The sequence below is a fragment of the Heterocephalus glaber genome, unplaced genomic scaffold (assembly GCF_053883595.1).
Source record: "Heterocephalus glaber isolate CG9 unplaced genomic scaffold, H.glaber_assembly_v1.0 deba00001553, whole genome shotgun sequence".
Classification (NCBI taxonomy): Eukaryota; Metazoa; Chordata; class Mammalia; order Rodentia; family Bathyergidae; genus Heterocephalus; species Heterocephalus glaber.
In genome coordinates this window covers 11828479-11845607 of record NW_028258344.1, presented here as the reverse complement: position 1 = coordinate 11845607, position 17129 = coordinate 11828479, and the positions used below count along the sequence as shown (strand labels likewise).

Sequence of the window (17129 nt, the reverse complement as noted above, 5' to 3'; positions counted from 1 at the left end):
TCTGTGTGTGTTACATTATTTCCAAAAGTTGAGTAATTCTGAGAGTCTGAAGAGTAGCGAGAGAATGTCAGCAAGAATATCTTTTAGAATACTATAGGGAATTATATTCTAGGAAACTAGTAAATTCTCTCATTTTTTGTTTTGTTTTGGTTTGGTTTTTTGAGAAAGGATCTCACTGTGTAATTCAGAGTGGCTTTGGGCTCAGTATGGAGCCCAGGCTAGCCTGCAACTCTCGGGTGATCCTCCTACCTTAGCTTTCTGAGAGCTAGGATTACAGTCATCTGCCACCACATCCAAGTTATTTTGTTTTGTTTTTGAGACAGGGTCTTGTTATCTTGTTCAGGCCAGCCTTGAATTCACCATGTAGTCTAGGCTGACCTTGAACTCACAGTGATCCTCCTGCCTCAGCCTCCCAAGTGCTGGAATTACAAGTGTGCACCACCACACCCCTCCCTCACTTTAAAGATAAAGTCCAGAGAGATTAAGAAGGAGAATTAGACTATGAGCTGACTCTAGCATAAAAATTATTTCAATCCCTACCCCTAAAGCCCTACCCCTAAAGAGATTAAGTGGCAAAGTCAAATTTTAAGCAAGTTATCCTTAACTCTTAGTATAATCCAATATCAATCAGCAGTTTCATTTGGTAGTGTTATTTTTGTCTGTACTTAGGAAGTATATTAATGAAGCCTTCATTTTTATTCCTAAGTAGATGCCCATTGTCTGATATAATTTTTGTTCTCTTACCTATAGTATCCTCATATCCCACTTTTGTATATGGTGGTAGAAAATCAATGAGATGGTGGTGTGCCAAAAAAACTAAAATTATCCAGTAATATTAGTGCCAGTTTTCTTGCCAACTTGGGGAATATTATTCAAGTGTGTGTGGTACATGGATGCCACTGCTCTTACTGCTTCTGCTATTCTAATACATGTTTGGATTGTTTCCCTAGCACTTTCATTGTTAAAGTTGTTCCTGCTCTCTTCATAGATTTTTCACTGATTCCTGACTCCTAGTTCAAAATTTTTTGAACTTTAAAAAGCATTTTAAAGTGAACGGTTCTGTTGGCATTTTGTATATGCACCAAGTTGTTCAACTACTACCTCTCTCTAGGTCCAAAACATTTTGTTACCTCAAAATAAAACCCTGAACCTATTAAGCAGTGGCTTACCATTCCATTCCCTTACCCTCTACATCCTGGCAAACACCCGTCTACTTTTTTTTCTGTGAATTTGCCTCTTCTGGGTTTTTCACATATGTGGAATCACATAATATGTGACCTTTTGTGTCTGACTTAAGACTGTTCTTAATGTTAATTAGTGATATTTGATAGTAAAACATTGAAATAACATTTCTAAATGCTTTATATGTTAAATGCTAATGTTTTATTGTTTCAGATGTAGCTAGTGAAAAACAAAGAAGACTTCTATATAATTTAGAGATGGAACAGATGGCCAAGACAGCCAAAGCTCTCATGGAGGCCGTGAGCCACGTTCAGGCACCTTTTACAAGTGCAACACATTTGGAGCATGTGAGACCTATGTTTAAGGTTAGAATTACTGATAACTTTTGGTTGCAATGTACATTTAGACAGTTTTGATAAGCATCTTTTTGAGTTGAAGTATAGTGATAATAGCACATTCAACGTGGAAGCTGTAGCTTTGTTATATGGGGCATAAGTAGATAGAAACATCTCTTCAATAAAATGAGAAGACAGATACACAATAAGTAATTAATAGAAGTATAATGTTGAGAACAGAAAGGTTTTAGAGAATGATCATTAATGATTGGCTTATTTTCCTCTGAATGACTTATACCTAAACCTTTGGTGTTAGTTCAGATTTCAAAGTGATCCTGAAGCACTTGCTGTCCCAGTGCTTCCACTTCCAGGGTTCTGAGTATGCTGAAGCTCAAGAAGTAGGGTAAGGAACCCAGGGAACATTGTGTTTGTAGGCAGATTTTGTAAGAATGATAGTTACTGGCTCTTTGAAATTTGATTTCCCACTCCTTTTTTTTTTGGTACTGGTGATCGAATTTGGGACCTTGCACTTGCAAGGTAGGTGATAGCACCACTGAGCTAAACCCCCAGCCCAGGTCCCATTCCTTCTTCATTCTCCTAGTCTTTTCTACTCTTTCTTTAAATTCTGCAGTGAGTAACCAGTGCATCATAGGGTTATAGAGAAGTAGCAAGGAATATAGTGAAGTTTGAAGAGAAAGTAGGTGAAGTATATTGTAGTTCGTGAGACAGAATGGTAAGATTGCCTGAGAAGAGTGAGACCCTAATTTGAGCTCTCATTCTTCCTACATATTTGTATGGGTTGAAAAGATGGCTGTAAGATTTCTATGCTTATTTTCAGCTCTAAAATTTTGTAATTCTATCCCTAATTCATGGTCTGGGTGTTAGAGTTTTTCTAAAAACTTGATGAATTATGGGACAAGAGTGAGGGAGCTAGGGAGACAGTGCTAAAAGGAGTAATGGAGTATAGCTGGCCTTGTTCTTTGGAATGATATAGAAAATATTGTTGAAATATAAGAAACCTTTACCATTAGTATTATTATGCTGGAGATTAAACTTTAGGGCCTTATGCATTCTAGGCAAGTGCTTTATCACTGAGCTACATAGCTCTTTTAAAATTTCATTTTGGGATAGGGTCTCACTAAGTTGCCCCAGTGAACTTTGGATTCTCTTGCCTCAGCCTACACAGTAGTTATTATAAAATTTTATAAAGCTGCTTTTGTTTTAAATGATCTCATATCTTTAGTTTGCTTTTCTTTTCAAACAGGTTTTTTAGGGGAGTTTTTTTTGGGGGGGGAACAGTAAGAAACCTACTAAAATTCCACTACACAGAAAAATTCTATTAAAAAGTTCTGAGTAATTCTGTTTTCCTTAGAAATATATATTTTTAAAATTTTCAGTTATTAGTACAATTTAGATATACATAATGATCACATTCATCATAGGGAAATTGTACCTATACCTGACATATTTTGATTCCTTGTTTTTTCCCATTCCCCTCCCCTCCCTTCAACCCATCTTCCCCTCCCTATTTACAAAAGCCCCTTTTCCATTTCTTCCTTGTTTTCTCACTTTTTTTCTTTTTCTTTCCTTCCTTTTCCCTCCCCCCTCTCTAGTTTCCCCTTCCTTTTGAACAGTTTTTTCCTTTTTCATATTGTCTATTATACATTTTGGTCCCTGTTTACACTGTCTTATTCTTTTTTTTTTTTTTTTTTTGTGCCAGGGATCGAACTCAGGTCCTTGTGCTTGCAAGGCAGGCAACGGAACCACTAAGCTAAATCCCCGGCCCCTACACTGTCTGTCTTACACCAGAGAGACAATGCTATATTTATGCGTGTGTGCGATTTATTTCACTTGAGTATAGCGTCTCCATGCATCCATTTAGCTATAAATGCCTCAAGTTTATCCTTCTTTATGGCTAAGTAGTACTTCATTGTGTAGAAAAACCCACATCGTTTTTCTCCATTCATCAGTTGATGGGCATTTGGGTTGTTTCCAAGATATAACTATTACAAACTGTGTTGCTATAAACATGGGTGTGCATATATTGCTGTGGTATGCTGCTTTTAATTCTTTTGGGAAGATGCCCAAAAGAGAAATAGCTGGGTCAAATGCAACCTCTAATCCTAGTTTTTGAGGTATCTCCACACTGATTTCCACAGTGGTTGCACCAGTCTACACTCCCACCAACAGTGGAAAAGGGTTTCTTTTTCCGCACATCCCCTCAAGCATTTGTTGTTGGTTGATTTCTTGATAGCAGCCATTCTTTCTGGGGTGAGGTGGAATCTCAGTGTTGTTTTAGTTTGCATCTCTCAGATGACCAGTGATGTTGAACATTTTTCATATATTTATTTGCTGTTTTTACTTGTTCATCTGAGAAGTATCTATTCATTTCAGATGCCCATTTTTGGATTGGGTCTTTAAATTGGGGAAGGATATGGGTTTTTTCAGTTCTTTGTATGTTCTAGACATTAATCCTTTTTCTGAAAGACAACTGGCTACAGTTTTTTTTCCCCCGCTCTGTTGGCTGTCTCTTCACTCTGTTGGTGATTTCTTTTGCTGTGCAAAAGCTTTTTAGTGGGATCAGATCCCATTTGTTGATTCTTTGTATTATTTCCCTTGAGATTGGAGTTTTGTTTATGAAGTCTTTGCCTACACCTTTGTCCTCAAGAGTTCTACTTGTTCTCTCTTCCAGCAGATTTAGTGTTTCTGTTTTAATATTTAGATCTTTGATCCATTTTTATTTTAGTGCACGATGAGAGACATGGGTCTAATTTTAGTTTCAGTATGTGGAAAGCCAGTTTTTACAGCACCAATTATTGAAGAAACTATCTTATTTTTCCAGTGAATGTGTTTGGCCCCTTTGTCAAAGATAATGTGGCTGTGTTTGGAGTTGTTTCTGCATTTTATGGTCTTTTTCATTGATCTTCAGGTCTGTTTTTTTTGTTTTGTTTTGCCAATACCATTCTGTTTTTATCACAATAGCTTTGTAGTATAATTTCAAGTCAGAGATTGTGATGCCCCCTGCCTTTGTTGTCCAGAATTGGTTTTACTATTCTAGGTCTCTTCTGGTTCCAAATGAATTTTAAGATTGTTTTCTGTAATTCTGTGAGATATGCTGTTGGAATTGCATTAAAACTGTATAACAGTTTTGGAAGTATGGCCATTTTCGCTATTATTGGTTCTTCCTACCCAAGAACCAGGGTTGTATTTTCATTTTCTGATACCCTCTTTGGTCTCCTTTCTCAGAGTAATGTAGTTTTCACTGTAGAGGTCTTTTACTTCGTTTGTTAAATCGATTCCCAAATATTTCATTTTTTTGGATGCTATTCTGAAAGGTGTTTCCCTAATTTCTATCTCAGTGAGTTTGTTATTCATGTACAGGAAGTCTATTGATTTTTGAATGTTGACTTTATATCCAGCTGTGCTACTGAATTTGCTCATTAAATCTGCAAGTCTTTCAGTGGAATTTCTGGGGTCTTCTGTGTAGAGTAACATGTCATTCACAAATAATGATAATTTAACTTCTTCCTTTCCTATCCTTGATCCTTTTGTTTCTTTCTCTTGTCTGATTGCTCTCGCTAATGTTCCCAGAACTATACTGAATAAGAGTGGTGTCCTTAGAAATGCTTTAAAAAGCTTTATAGACCTTTAAAAATTCCAGTTGTCATCTCTGTAGTACACTAGTAAAAACACTTTTCAATTTGATGGCCATGGCTTACTAAAAGCAGTGAGTTTGTTTTGTTTTGTTTTGTTTTGTTTTAGACAGGGTCTCGCTATGTAGTTCGTGCTGGCCTTGAACTCACTGTGTAAATAACCCAGGCTGGCCTCAAACTCATGACAATACTCCTGCCTCAGTCTCCTGAGTGCTGGGATTACAGGCATGCATCACCGTACATGGCTCAGGCAGTGAATATTTTGTCTTCCTCAATCTGTAATGAAGATTTTATCGAAGAGTTTGGTTTTTTTTCACCACCATTTCAAGGTAGAATATTTAAATTTTTAAAGAAATTAGGCTGTTATGTCTACAGAGGAAGTTTAAAGAAAAGAGAATAATGTGGTTTGTTGCAAGTAGAAAAATGATTAAAAGGATTTTCATTAGAAATAGAGTCTGTGAATTATTGTAAGGGCCAAAGCTTGCAAAGAAAGATGAATTCCACAGTCAGGCATAAACCTTATTTTTTTTTATGTATATCATTTGCTGCCACTTTATTAGTCCCCTTTTTATTAGTTTATAAAACCTGTTCTTAAAATATATGTAAGATCATTACTGAATTTATGTTCTTACTTTCCCACTCAAGCCCAGACAACATTATATAATTTGGCCTCCTTATTCTAAAAAACCTTCCAGATGCTATGCTAAGAATCTAATTTTTTCTTTTCAGAATTCTCTCACATCTTGTATAGTTTGCAAGTTTTGAGAAATATAAGTGTAACATTATAAAATTTAACTATCACTTGATATCCATAAATTTTTAATTTTTCTAGTTGGCTTGGACACCTTTTCTGGCTGCATTCAGTGTGGGACTACAAGATTGTGATGATACTGAAGTAGCCTCTCTTTGCCTGGAAGGGATAAGATGTGCAATCAGAATTGCATGCATTTTCAGCATTCAGGTAATGAAGAATTTTACCTTTGTAAGCCAGTCCAGAAAACATGTGTTACTTATGCCATTACCATACTTCCATTTACAACACTTTTTTTTATATCTGACTGATTAAAAATGAATTTCAAACTTACAGTGGAATTTAATCTTCATGTTTTAAGTTTTTGAAGCACTATAATAGAATGTGTAATTCTATACCAATCTTTCTAAAATTTATATCATCTTTGGTTACAGCTTTTTCTCTATAGAATATTAGCTATATATAAAATCTCTAAGATTTTCAGTGTCAGTGTATTGAGTACTTTATTAAACATTTATTTGTTCACACTTTTATAACATAAGCCTATGAAATTCTCTTACAAGAGAAACTAGTATCTAGTCTATATTTTTCATGAAAATAGTCCTTCCAGTAGTAATTTATATGCTTAAGTGAACTTTTTTTAAAGCTCATTTCCTATTTAATTATGAGTGTTACAGCTTTGTACATAACAAAATACAGCCCACTGAAGAGAAAAAAAGTGCAGTTTTTTGTCAGATTTTTGCTAGTACTTTTGCATATACTTAAAAATGTTGAAACAGTGTTTGAATTTGTTACCACTAAAATTTCAGCTTGAATTGGAATCTCCATTGCTTTAAGATTTTAGATATTTATGTTTTCTGCATAATCATTTAAAAATTTAAAATGTATTTTGCAGTATTGTATGAAATTCATGACATGTCAGTTAAAAACTTACTAAACAAGTAAATAATTTGTCAGTAAGGAATTAGATCAGTCTGATATATTTACAGCCATGTGAATAGATCTTTCTCTTTCTCCCTCACTCCTGCCTTCCTCCTTCCTTTTTTTGGTAGCTGGAAAGAGATGCATATGTCCAGGCACTAGCAAGATTTACCTTACTTACAGTAAGTTCTGGTATTACTGAAATGAAGCAAAAGAATATTGACACAATAAAAACACTTATCACCGTGGCTCATACAGATGGAAATTATTTAGGAAATTCATGGCACGAGGTATAAACATTTTATTTTCAATTTTGCAATTTGGTTTATAAAATTGAGGTAATGCTAAATATTGTATCACTGATGTGGATTAGTGGGGAAAAATTAATTTAGTGCATTTTAAATAGATACATTCAACTTTTTATAGTGGTTTATAATATAACCAATGTTTAAATCCTAAGTATGTATGTTTACGTATTTTTGAGAATATGAGAATTAAAATTTTTTTTCTTTTCATAATTAAGATTCTAAAGTGCATCAGTCAGTTGGAGCTGGCACAACTTATAGGAACTGGAGTGAAACCTCGATACATTTCGGGAACAGTGAGAGGGAGAGAAGGATCTCTTACTGGGACGAAAGAACAGCCTCCTGATGAATTTGTGGGTCTGGGGCTAGGTGAGAATTTTAAAATTCTTTTTACAAAATAGCAAAAGTCATTATTAACCTCTGTTATAAATCACTTTATTGTACCAATGAACTATAATTAGATTAAATGCCCTTCATCCAACCTTGTAAAGAAAAAGATGAATAAGTAGGAAAAGGAGTCTTTTTTTGCCTAGAATAGCTCACAATATTAAATGACCCTTACTCTCAGTATCCTACTTGAGACTGGGAAAAGGTTGCAAATAAATTACCTGTCTTGAGACTAAGTAGATAAATGCATGAAGGCTTATATAACATAATAGGTCTACTTGGGGCAACTGGAGGAAGCTTTCACATTCACAGTTTTTTAAAGACACTACAGGCCTACTCTTCTGTCAATATGGAACCTATCCCCAAGGTTTCCCTATTGCTCTTATGGCCAGGAATTCCCAGATTCAATCTAGTAGAAGAAAGAAAATATTAGCAAAAATAGATACAAAAATGTTAAAGACTGAACATTTTTAGTCATAAATGGAAGTTGTTCCATCAAGGAATTGAGCAAGGTTTAGACTTTCACCTTTGAATGCTTTTTTTTCAGGCTTGAATTTTTTTGTATTCTTTACTGTATGCGTGTTAATTTTATCTTTCTGAGATTTGGCTTCCACTTTTGCAAACTAAAGGAAGTATCTACTCATAAGATTAATAACGTTAAATAAGAATATATATGGATGGACTAAGCACAATGGCCAGTTTACTAGAAATTTTTGCATATATTCAGTCCATCCACGGAACCTCCAACCAAGGTATCTACAGGCATGATTCAAAGAGAGCATGAAGGAAAATGCCCAAGAACCAAGTGTATTTACCTGTTAAAGGCTTGGATTATACATTTAGGGGTATTTTTTATCTTTTAGTGATTTCTGTTAATGGTGGCAGTTAAAACTTCTTAAGAAATCCAGAAAGATTTCAAACACAGAAATTGTGTCTACTGTATAGGGAAAGAAGTAAAGACCAGGACTATGTTCTGACTTCAAAGTGTACTGAGGAAAATTAGTACCTTGCTGTGTCCAGGTGAAGTAGCTAGCAGTGCAAGCTTTCCCCTAAGTGATTTCATAGCTGTTGGGTTAGCATGAGGGCTAGGAGATGCAGGTGCAGACCTGATTCCTAGGTGATCCAACAACAAGATTTAGAAGTGCCTGAGCACCTTCATGATGACTTAACATAACATGGAAGTCTAACTCTAAACATTATAAAATAAGTAGCATAAGATACAACAAAAATTATCTTTGAAAAGGCATAGGTGTATAAAAGGCCAGAATAATAATAGATGTTAATTGCATGGGCTCAATTTTGGCAAGTAGGATTGTAGAATGAGGTTAAACTAAAAAAATAAAACAGCAGTAAAATATTTTTATCTTGAAAGTTTTAGTCAAACGAGAATATTTGCCTATATACTTGAAATGAATTAAAATTAATTTGTTCATTGTGCTGTTTTGTAACTTAGATTGCAAGAATATGAAATGACCTTCCTTCTACCTTAAAAAAAAAAGGGGGTTGGGAGGATTTACATAATGACACATTTTAAACCTGGACATATAAAACCGTTCAAGCTTCCAGACCACTCCAGAGACCAATAACTGTCTTATTTTTTATTTATGATTTCTCTTATGTTACCTACTTTTCTTTTTAGTCTTCTCCATCCTCCAGGTTCATCAGACTCTGAGTTTGAGTCTAGACCCTTGAGGGAACTAGTCTGCTAGTGCCAATTGGGCAGAGCCTACCCTTCAGGCTGTCTTGTTGGTGACCATCCAGCCCATTTGGAAGATGTCTTACTAGCTGTGTCCCTCTGTGCCCACCTACCCAGACAGCAGATAACTTTCTTGAGCAAGATGCAGAAGTCAGAATTTAAGCTAGAAAAAGATGTGGTATAGACAGTGGAGCCAGTTAAAACCAATATTCTCCTTTAATAACAGCATCTGTGCAAATATTCCTTGTAACAAAATTAACAGAAATGAATATAGTCATCCTTAAGTGTCTATATAGGATAGGTTCCAGGACCTCTGAGAATACCAATATCCAAGGACTTTTAAGTCCTTAATGTAAAGTGGTGTAGTATTTGCATATAACCTACACATACTCTACTATTTACTTTAAAACATCTCTGACTTACTTAATACCTACTACAATGTAAATGCTCCGTAAACAGAACACTTTTGTTTAGGGAATAATGACAGGAAAAAAAGTATACATGTTCAGTTAAAAACAGTCTTGCCGGGATTTAGCACAGTGGCACCACACCTGTTCCACAAGCACAAGGTCTTGAGTTCAATCCCCGGTACAAAAAAAAATGCAGTATTTCCCCCTAAATATTTTTGATCCCAGGTTTGTTGAATCCATGGATGCAGAACTCACCCATAATGGGCAGCTAACTGTATATATTTCTTCTATGATAAAATTTTAAACTTTAATTATTTTTGGGAACATGAAAGTTTACCTCTTAAAAGTACATAGTATATTATTTTTAAATTTGAATTATAGACATTCCATTCTTCTAAGATAATATTTGAAAATTCAATAGAGAATATATATAACATTTTATCTGGGTAAGAAGGCAACATTAACATACATAAGATAATTTGTATGAAACAGTATGGAAATAATTCTGATTTCAGTAGTGCTTATTAAGTAAAAACTTGGTTCAGACACAGATGAGAAAAATGGAGAGGAGTGCTTTATTGAGAACTCAAATTGGATCTGGTAGGTAAGTTTTTAATAGAGCATGACTGGAAACACATGTTGGTTGAAGTGTTGAAGATAAGTGCCTTCAGTGCTAGGCTGAAGTCCTTATACTTTATCCCAGTGAGCAACATGAAGGTAATAATTTTGGAGTGTTATCTGGCAGGAGAGTGAGGGAGAGATTGAAGAGAGGAATAAACGGTAGCAGAGCAGTAAGCCAGGGAACTGTTTCAGTAGCCAAGACTGAGATATGAGAGCCTGAACTGAGTAGGAAAGGCGTAGAATAGATAGTGTGCAAAATTAGTCAAAAGAAAAGGGATCCTGTTGTTTTACCATCTGACTTATGGAACAAACCGAGAGAAAGAAAGTGATCTTTTAAATAAGAGAAAGTTAGACCATACAGGTAGAGTTGCCAGGAAGCATTTGTAAATAGGGGGTTGAAGATTAAATGACAGGGAAATTCTAATTATATGAAATTGGAATCATCCACAGATGGTATCATTGAAACTAGATTAAGTTAATTAAACATTGATTTTATCTAAATTTACAACACTCCTAATTTATGTGATCTTTGCAAACAGTTTGTACCCTATAACCATGTCTTGTAAACTGCTTAGTATTGCTCAGTAAGCACATTTGTCCTTGATAAACAATACTAAAAGAATTGTTCATTCAAAGCCTTGCTTCACTTATTAGGAACATGATTGATTTTACAAATGTGTTTTAAGGCTGGCCTTAGTGGCCCATGCCAGTAATCCCAGCACTTGAGAGGCTGATTCCAGGAGGATCACCATAAGTTCGAGGCCAGCCTGAACTACATAGTGAGTTCAAGGCAGCCTGAACTACATAGTGAGACCCTGTCTCAAAAAAACTCAGAAAATAAAAGAAAGAACAAGGAATGTGTTTTCAAACCAAGTGTATTGTTCCACTGAGTGTTTTTTTAAAACTGAAATAACTCTCTTACGTGTGGTAGTTGGAGGAAATGTGGATTGGAAGCAGATTGCAAGTATTCAGGAATCCATTGGAGAAACCAGTTCTCAAAGCGTTGTTGTTGCTGTAGATAGGTAAGGTATTCATTTTCTTTCCTTTGCAGATGACTGCTGTTCCAATTCTGTAGCACTAGCTACACTATATACTGATCATTAGTAAAAAGAAAAAATTATTCTGAAAATAATTTTCCTAAAGTAATAGAAGATTATATTATATTAATGTAAGATAATATAAGGTTAATATAAGATTATATTATGATATACTGTGATTTAGATGGTGAAGTATCTGTAATTTTGACTTTTTTTGCTTATGGCATATTGAAAGTAAATGATATTAAAATTTTAGTTATAATAGTAAAAAGCACTAGAGAAATGATAATTTTGAAAAAAACACAAGATACAAAATCAACACACAGAGATGAGTAGCATTCCTGCACACTATTGATGAACCTAGCAAGAAAGAAATTAAGAAAACAATACTATTCATGATAGCTTCAAGAAAAATTAAATATTTAGGAATTAACCTAACAAATGAAGTAAATTACCGCTATAATGAAAACTATAGTATTCTGAAAATGGAGATTAAAGGGGGCATCAGAAAATGAAAAGATGACCCCTGTTCCTAGATAATCAGAACCAATAGTGTCAAAATGGCCATACTGTTAAAACTGATGTATAGATTTAATGGAACCCCAGTGAAAATACGAACATTTCACATAGAACTAGAGAAAACAATCCTAAAATTCATAAGGAACCAGAAGACACCCAGAATAGCAAAAGCAGTCCTGGGCAACAAGAACAAAGAGGCACCACTATCATGGATTTCAAGTTATGTTACAAAGATACAGTGATTAAAACAGTATGATGGGGATTTAGCTCAGTGGTTCTGCTGCCTGCCTCACAAGCACAAGGTCCCAAGTTTGATCCCCAGTACCAAAACAAAAACAGTATAACACAAATCAGACATGTGGATCAGTGGAGCAGAAGAGAGGCTGCAGAATCAACCCCAGGCACATCGAGCCATCTAATCTTTGACAAAGATAAAAAACATGCTAGAGAACAGATAACATCTTTAACAAATGGTGCTGGGTAAACTGGATATACACATGGAGAAAACTGAATCTAGACCTGTAACTCTCACCATGTACTAAACTAAAAATAGATCAAAAATCTAAATATTAAAAGAGAAACAATCAGCTGGATGATAAAATAGTTACAACTCTTGAAGACATAAGTGTAGGTAAGGACTTTCTGAGTAGAACCCCAGTTGCACAAGAAATAATATCAAGAGCCAACTAATGGGATTATGTGAAATTAAAAAGCTTTCACACAGCAAAGGAAATGACCAACAGAGTGAAGAGATGATCTGCAGAATGGGAAAAAAGTACTCCATAGAGTACTAATACCTAGAATATATGAAGAACAAAAGAATTAGACCCTCTCAAAATAAAAGACCCAGTCAAAAATATAACAACTGAAATGCATAGACACTTCTCAGAAGTACATACAGTCAATAAATACATGAAAAAATGTTGAACATCTCTAGCTGTTAAATGCAAATTAAAACAACACTGAGATTCTGTCTTACTCCAGAAAGAATGGCTGTCATCAAAAAATTAATAACAAATGCTGACGAGGGTGTGGGGTAAAAGGAACCCTTTTGCATTGTTATCAGGAATGTAAATTAGTACTACCACTATGGAAATCAGTGTGGAGATTCCTCAAAACACTGAAAATAAAAATTCCATTAGACCCAACCATTACCCTTCTAGGTTTTCTTATTACAGTGATACATGTATACTTACAGTTTATGGCAGCATGACTCTAATAGCTAAATCTTGGAAGTGGCCTGTATGCCCATCAACAGATGAATGAATAAAGAAAATGTATTTATACACATTGAAGTGTATAACTTTGCTATGAAGGGTAAATTTGAATTGTTTGTAGGAAAATGGATGCACTTTGAGATGATAATTTTAAGTGAAATAAATCAGACACACATTTAATTATGACAAGTTTTCTCTTATATCAGAAGGCCAAAGTATAAATAAACAGTAGAATAAAATATAAATAATACAAAACAGGGAATAGATATTTTATATATGAGAAGAGAGCTAAGAGATGGAGGGAGGGATAAGGGTGAGAAGAGGAAAGTAAAGGCAATTAAGATGTGTTAGTACATGTACTCATTCGTCAAGAGGAAGATAATCATGTACTGTGAACATGTACTAAGGAAAATTAAAATTAAAAAGGGAACAATAAGTGCTTGTTGTGGTGGCTAACACCTATAATCCCAGCATTCCGGAAACTGAGGAGGATCACCATGAGTTCGAGACCAGCCTGAACTACGTAACGAGACCCCATCTCAAAAACAACAAAACAAAACCTCACACAAACAAATATTTTATTTCCTTTGTAGAAAACTTGCTCTCCTTATTATCAGTCTTTGAAAATATAGTGTAATTTATCTTTCTGAATACATGGTGCATAAATATATTATGTATAAAATGAATGGTGTTTGCTGGAGATTCTCATTATAAGCTCCTTTACAAAGGACTTTGGAATTTATGTATTACATACGTTACCAAGAATTCCCCAATGCAGTTTGTTCTCTAAAGGAAAACGTTCTGTAGAATATTTCAGATTTTTAAATGCCCCACATGTAAAACCATACCTTCTAGCATTCCTCTGTGATTACCTTTCCCAGATAAATGTCCCCCAGGTGAAAATTAGCATTTTATGACACTGACATTTAATTTTTTTTTCTTAACCCCTTGGTGGGGGAAACTTGCCTGGAGACTCATGCTGATTTATTGTTTTGCTTCAGGTAAAGCTTTTTACTCCACATACAGAGAGCACTAGAATGTTCAACAGCTACTGCCCCTCAGAGTACTTCTGGAACTTTTTCTTTGAAAAATTAACATTCACTCGTTGTTGTTGTTTTTCTTGTGGAGGTTGAAGAAAGATTGTCTATCATTTTATATCTAAGGCTTGTCACATGTGTGGCACATAATGTGTGTTACTGTACTTCATTTAAACCCTTCGGTAGGCCTGGTGGCGCACACCTGTGATCTTAGCGCTCAGGAGGCTGAGGCAGGAGGATCATCTGGAGTTGGAGGGGAGCCTTGGCTACATAGTCAGTTCAAGGCCAGCCTGAACTGTAGTGAGACCCTGTCCAAACAAAACAAAACAAACCCAAAAAAACCTTTTAGTAGTTTCATGAGATGAATCATATTGGTGTTCTCAATTTACAAATGAAGAACCTGGACAGAAATGATTTAAATAACTTGCTCGTTCCCACAACCAGGTTGGTCTTGATTATTTCAACAAGTATTTTTTTGTTTATAGAGAATTTTGAAAGGTGGAGCCACCCTGTCTTCTGGCTCAAGCAGCCAATTTCTGAATGTGTACTCTTAACTCACTGCCTTCCTGCCTGTGTGTACAACTCCAGAGCCATGTATTTAGCTATTCTTCTGCTGCTAGGCAAATGATATTCTTGCCTTCCAGAAAAGCATCTTTACTGTTAGGAGAATCTACTTAGGCAAGAGTCAACATTTTATCTTCTTTTTCCATAATATACTTTATATGACCACACCCAGTTCTGATTTTCCCTGTCCACTATTTGTTGTAAGGGGACATATCATCCATTTGAACAAATTACATGCCTCTCTTTCAATAATTTATGCTATTTCAGAGACTACTTAGCACAAATTTTATTAGTACTTTGTCATCTCAAGCTGTCATCACGAGATACAGTGGACCCTTGATTTAAAAATTAGATTGGTTCCCAAGGGCTGGTTGTAATTCGGGTTGGTTGTAAGTCAATACAAATCTTCCATTAACCTAATTTACCCAAATTGTTCGTATGTCAGGCTGGTCATAATTTGAGGGTCCACTGTACTTCTAAAAGGATAAATCTAATGTCCAATCTTAAGGAAAACCTGAATACTTAAGTTATAGCTTATAGTAAAAACTTTGAAAGTTAGATCCTTGATTTATTGTAAGGTTATATTGTTCTTCTGTTGTATATTTCACTTTGTCATTGTTTCTGATTTTCTTTCTGAATCCTAAGTTTATATTCATATGTTATATGCCAACTCTGATCCATAAGCTAACTCAGTGAGATAATACTGATAGTTAAGACAACAGTAAGAATATAGCCTGGCATTATCCTGGTTAGTTCTGTCCTTGTCCAGCAAACAAAGTCATTCTTCTGTCCTTAAGTCTATTATTCTAAATATTGTAATCTGTTACCACAAATTTAGGGACTAAACAAGAGAAATTAAAATAATTATTCTATGTTAATGCTTTTGTTGTTGTTGTTGTTACCAGGGATCAAACTCAGGACCTTGTGCTTGTGAGGCAGGCACTGGAACCACTGAGTTAAATCCCTGGCCCTCTTTGTTAATTCTTTATTGCTGTTTCTTAATGGACAAAAAAAAAATGAGATTCTGTTGAATTCTTTAGGATGACAAAAAATTTCTCAACTTTTGTAGTAGGAATCTTGTACCATTAGAATTCAGGAGACTACTAAAACACATTAATCTGGTAGTACTTGATCCTCCAGTGTTGCAGGGACAGAAGTTTCTAGGGATTGTTAAACTAGACCTGTTTCATAACTGTGTAGGGGTTAAAATTTGACCAGGAATGATTTACTTCTAAAAGTTAAAAAAGTTATTTAGCATTATAATTTTTTTTATTAATTGTTTTTTAAACATACCAGAGCTAACTTTCATAAGCCCATCTTACACTTTTGGAACATTCAATTACCTATCAGAAAATATGTACAGTTTATCCCAACTGGTTTTATCTTTCAGTTAACCCTAAAATATAAATGTTACCTACAGTAAACCTTTTATAGTTACAGTAATTCGGGTCATTGGCTGTTACATAGTTTAAAAGTTTATTTCTAAAAAAAAATTTTTGCCAGCATTTCTTGTGCATTGGTATTATGATACGGATGAAGCAGTAATCTTACCAATTTTTTTCCCTCTTCATGCTTTTTGGGCCATGTCTTTTAATATTAGCAAACAAGACTTTTTGTGCTTTTGTCCTTTGCTTTTTATACTGAGAATGTAGAATCCATTTCATAGACTGAGTTTGTGAGGCCTAATTCTGTTCTCCTGCCTTAGTATATTAAGGCTTAACTTTGCATACCTCCACAGGCTGCTGTGCTTTCCCTCATGGCTCATCTTTAGTAAAGCCTTGCTAGAAATGAGTGACCCCTCAGAGGCCACCACAGTGAGGAGGAATTTGATTATCTCTACCCAGGGTACATGCTCCTACGTTCCACTAGCACCTCCAGTCCTTTCTCAGTCATGCTGATGGTAGTTCTTTTCTTACCTTTGTTCTCCACCATTTCACAACCTTCAGAATTTGTTGCTTCCTTTCCCTGTGGTTGTGTATAATCTTTATTTCTACGTCTGTTCTTTACTCCTCTACAGTTGCCATTTGCTTTATTCTCAGTTAAAAATCCTTTCTATTGTGCCTTTTCCTGTTGTTTCTCCTGCACTCTATCTGTGATGTGATTTTATTTATAGCCTTTGCTTTGCATGTGAGAATACTTCTAGTTTAAGAGCAGTTCATTACATTTGTATAGTTTAGGCTACAGTTTTCATTTTTGTTCATGTGAGAGCTTTGTATATGTTAAATTTCTAAGTCCAGGCTGCCACTGAATTAAATGGGACCTTACTCTGGGTTTCCTTCCCAAGTCCTGTTTTCTGCAGATTTTTTTTCCCCATTAAGTTTATTGGTACATATTTAGGTATACAGTTATATTCATCATTGGGATCTTGTACCTTTACATGATGTATCTTGGTTCTCGTTTTTTTCCCCATTCCTCTGCCCTTCCTTCACGCCCTCCACCCTTCCCTATTTACAAAGACTTTGTTTCCATTTTTTTCCTTTTCTCATATTTTTTC

At 35.1% G+C, this 17129-nt stretch overlaps 1 protein-coding gene across 3 annotated transcripts in view; it reads left to right on the top strand.

Moving 5' to 3' along the window:
* Positions 1 to 17129, top strand: part of Arfgef1 (ARF guanine nucleotide exchange factor 1) — a 139899-nt gene that overhangs the window by 79761 nt on the left and 43009 nt on the right. For all 3 annotated transcript variants that reach the window (XR_015442718.1, XM_087190423.1, XM_087190422.1), the window contains exons 19-23: positions 1396 to 1547; positions 6003 to 6131; positions 6974 to 7132; positions 7366 to 7516; positions 11193 to 11283. Coding sequence is in view for 2 of the 3 variants with exons in the window: in XM_087190423.1 (XP_087046549.1) it covers positions 1396 to 1547; positions 6003 to 6131; positions 6974 to 7132; positions 7366 to 7516; positions 11193 to 11283 (682 nt within the window). In the remaining variant the exon portion in view is untranslated. The remainder of the gene's footprint in view (positions 1 to 1395; positions 1548 to 6002; positions 6132 to 6973; positions 7133 to 7365; positions 7517 to 11192; positions 11284 to 17129) is intronic.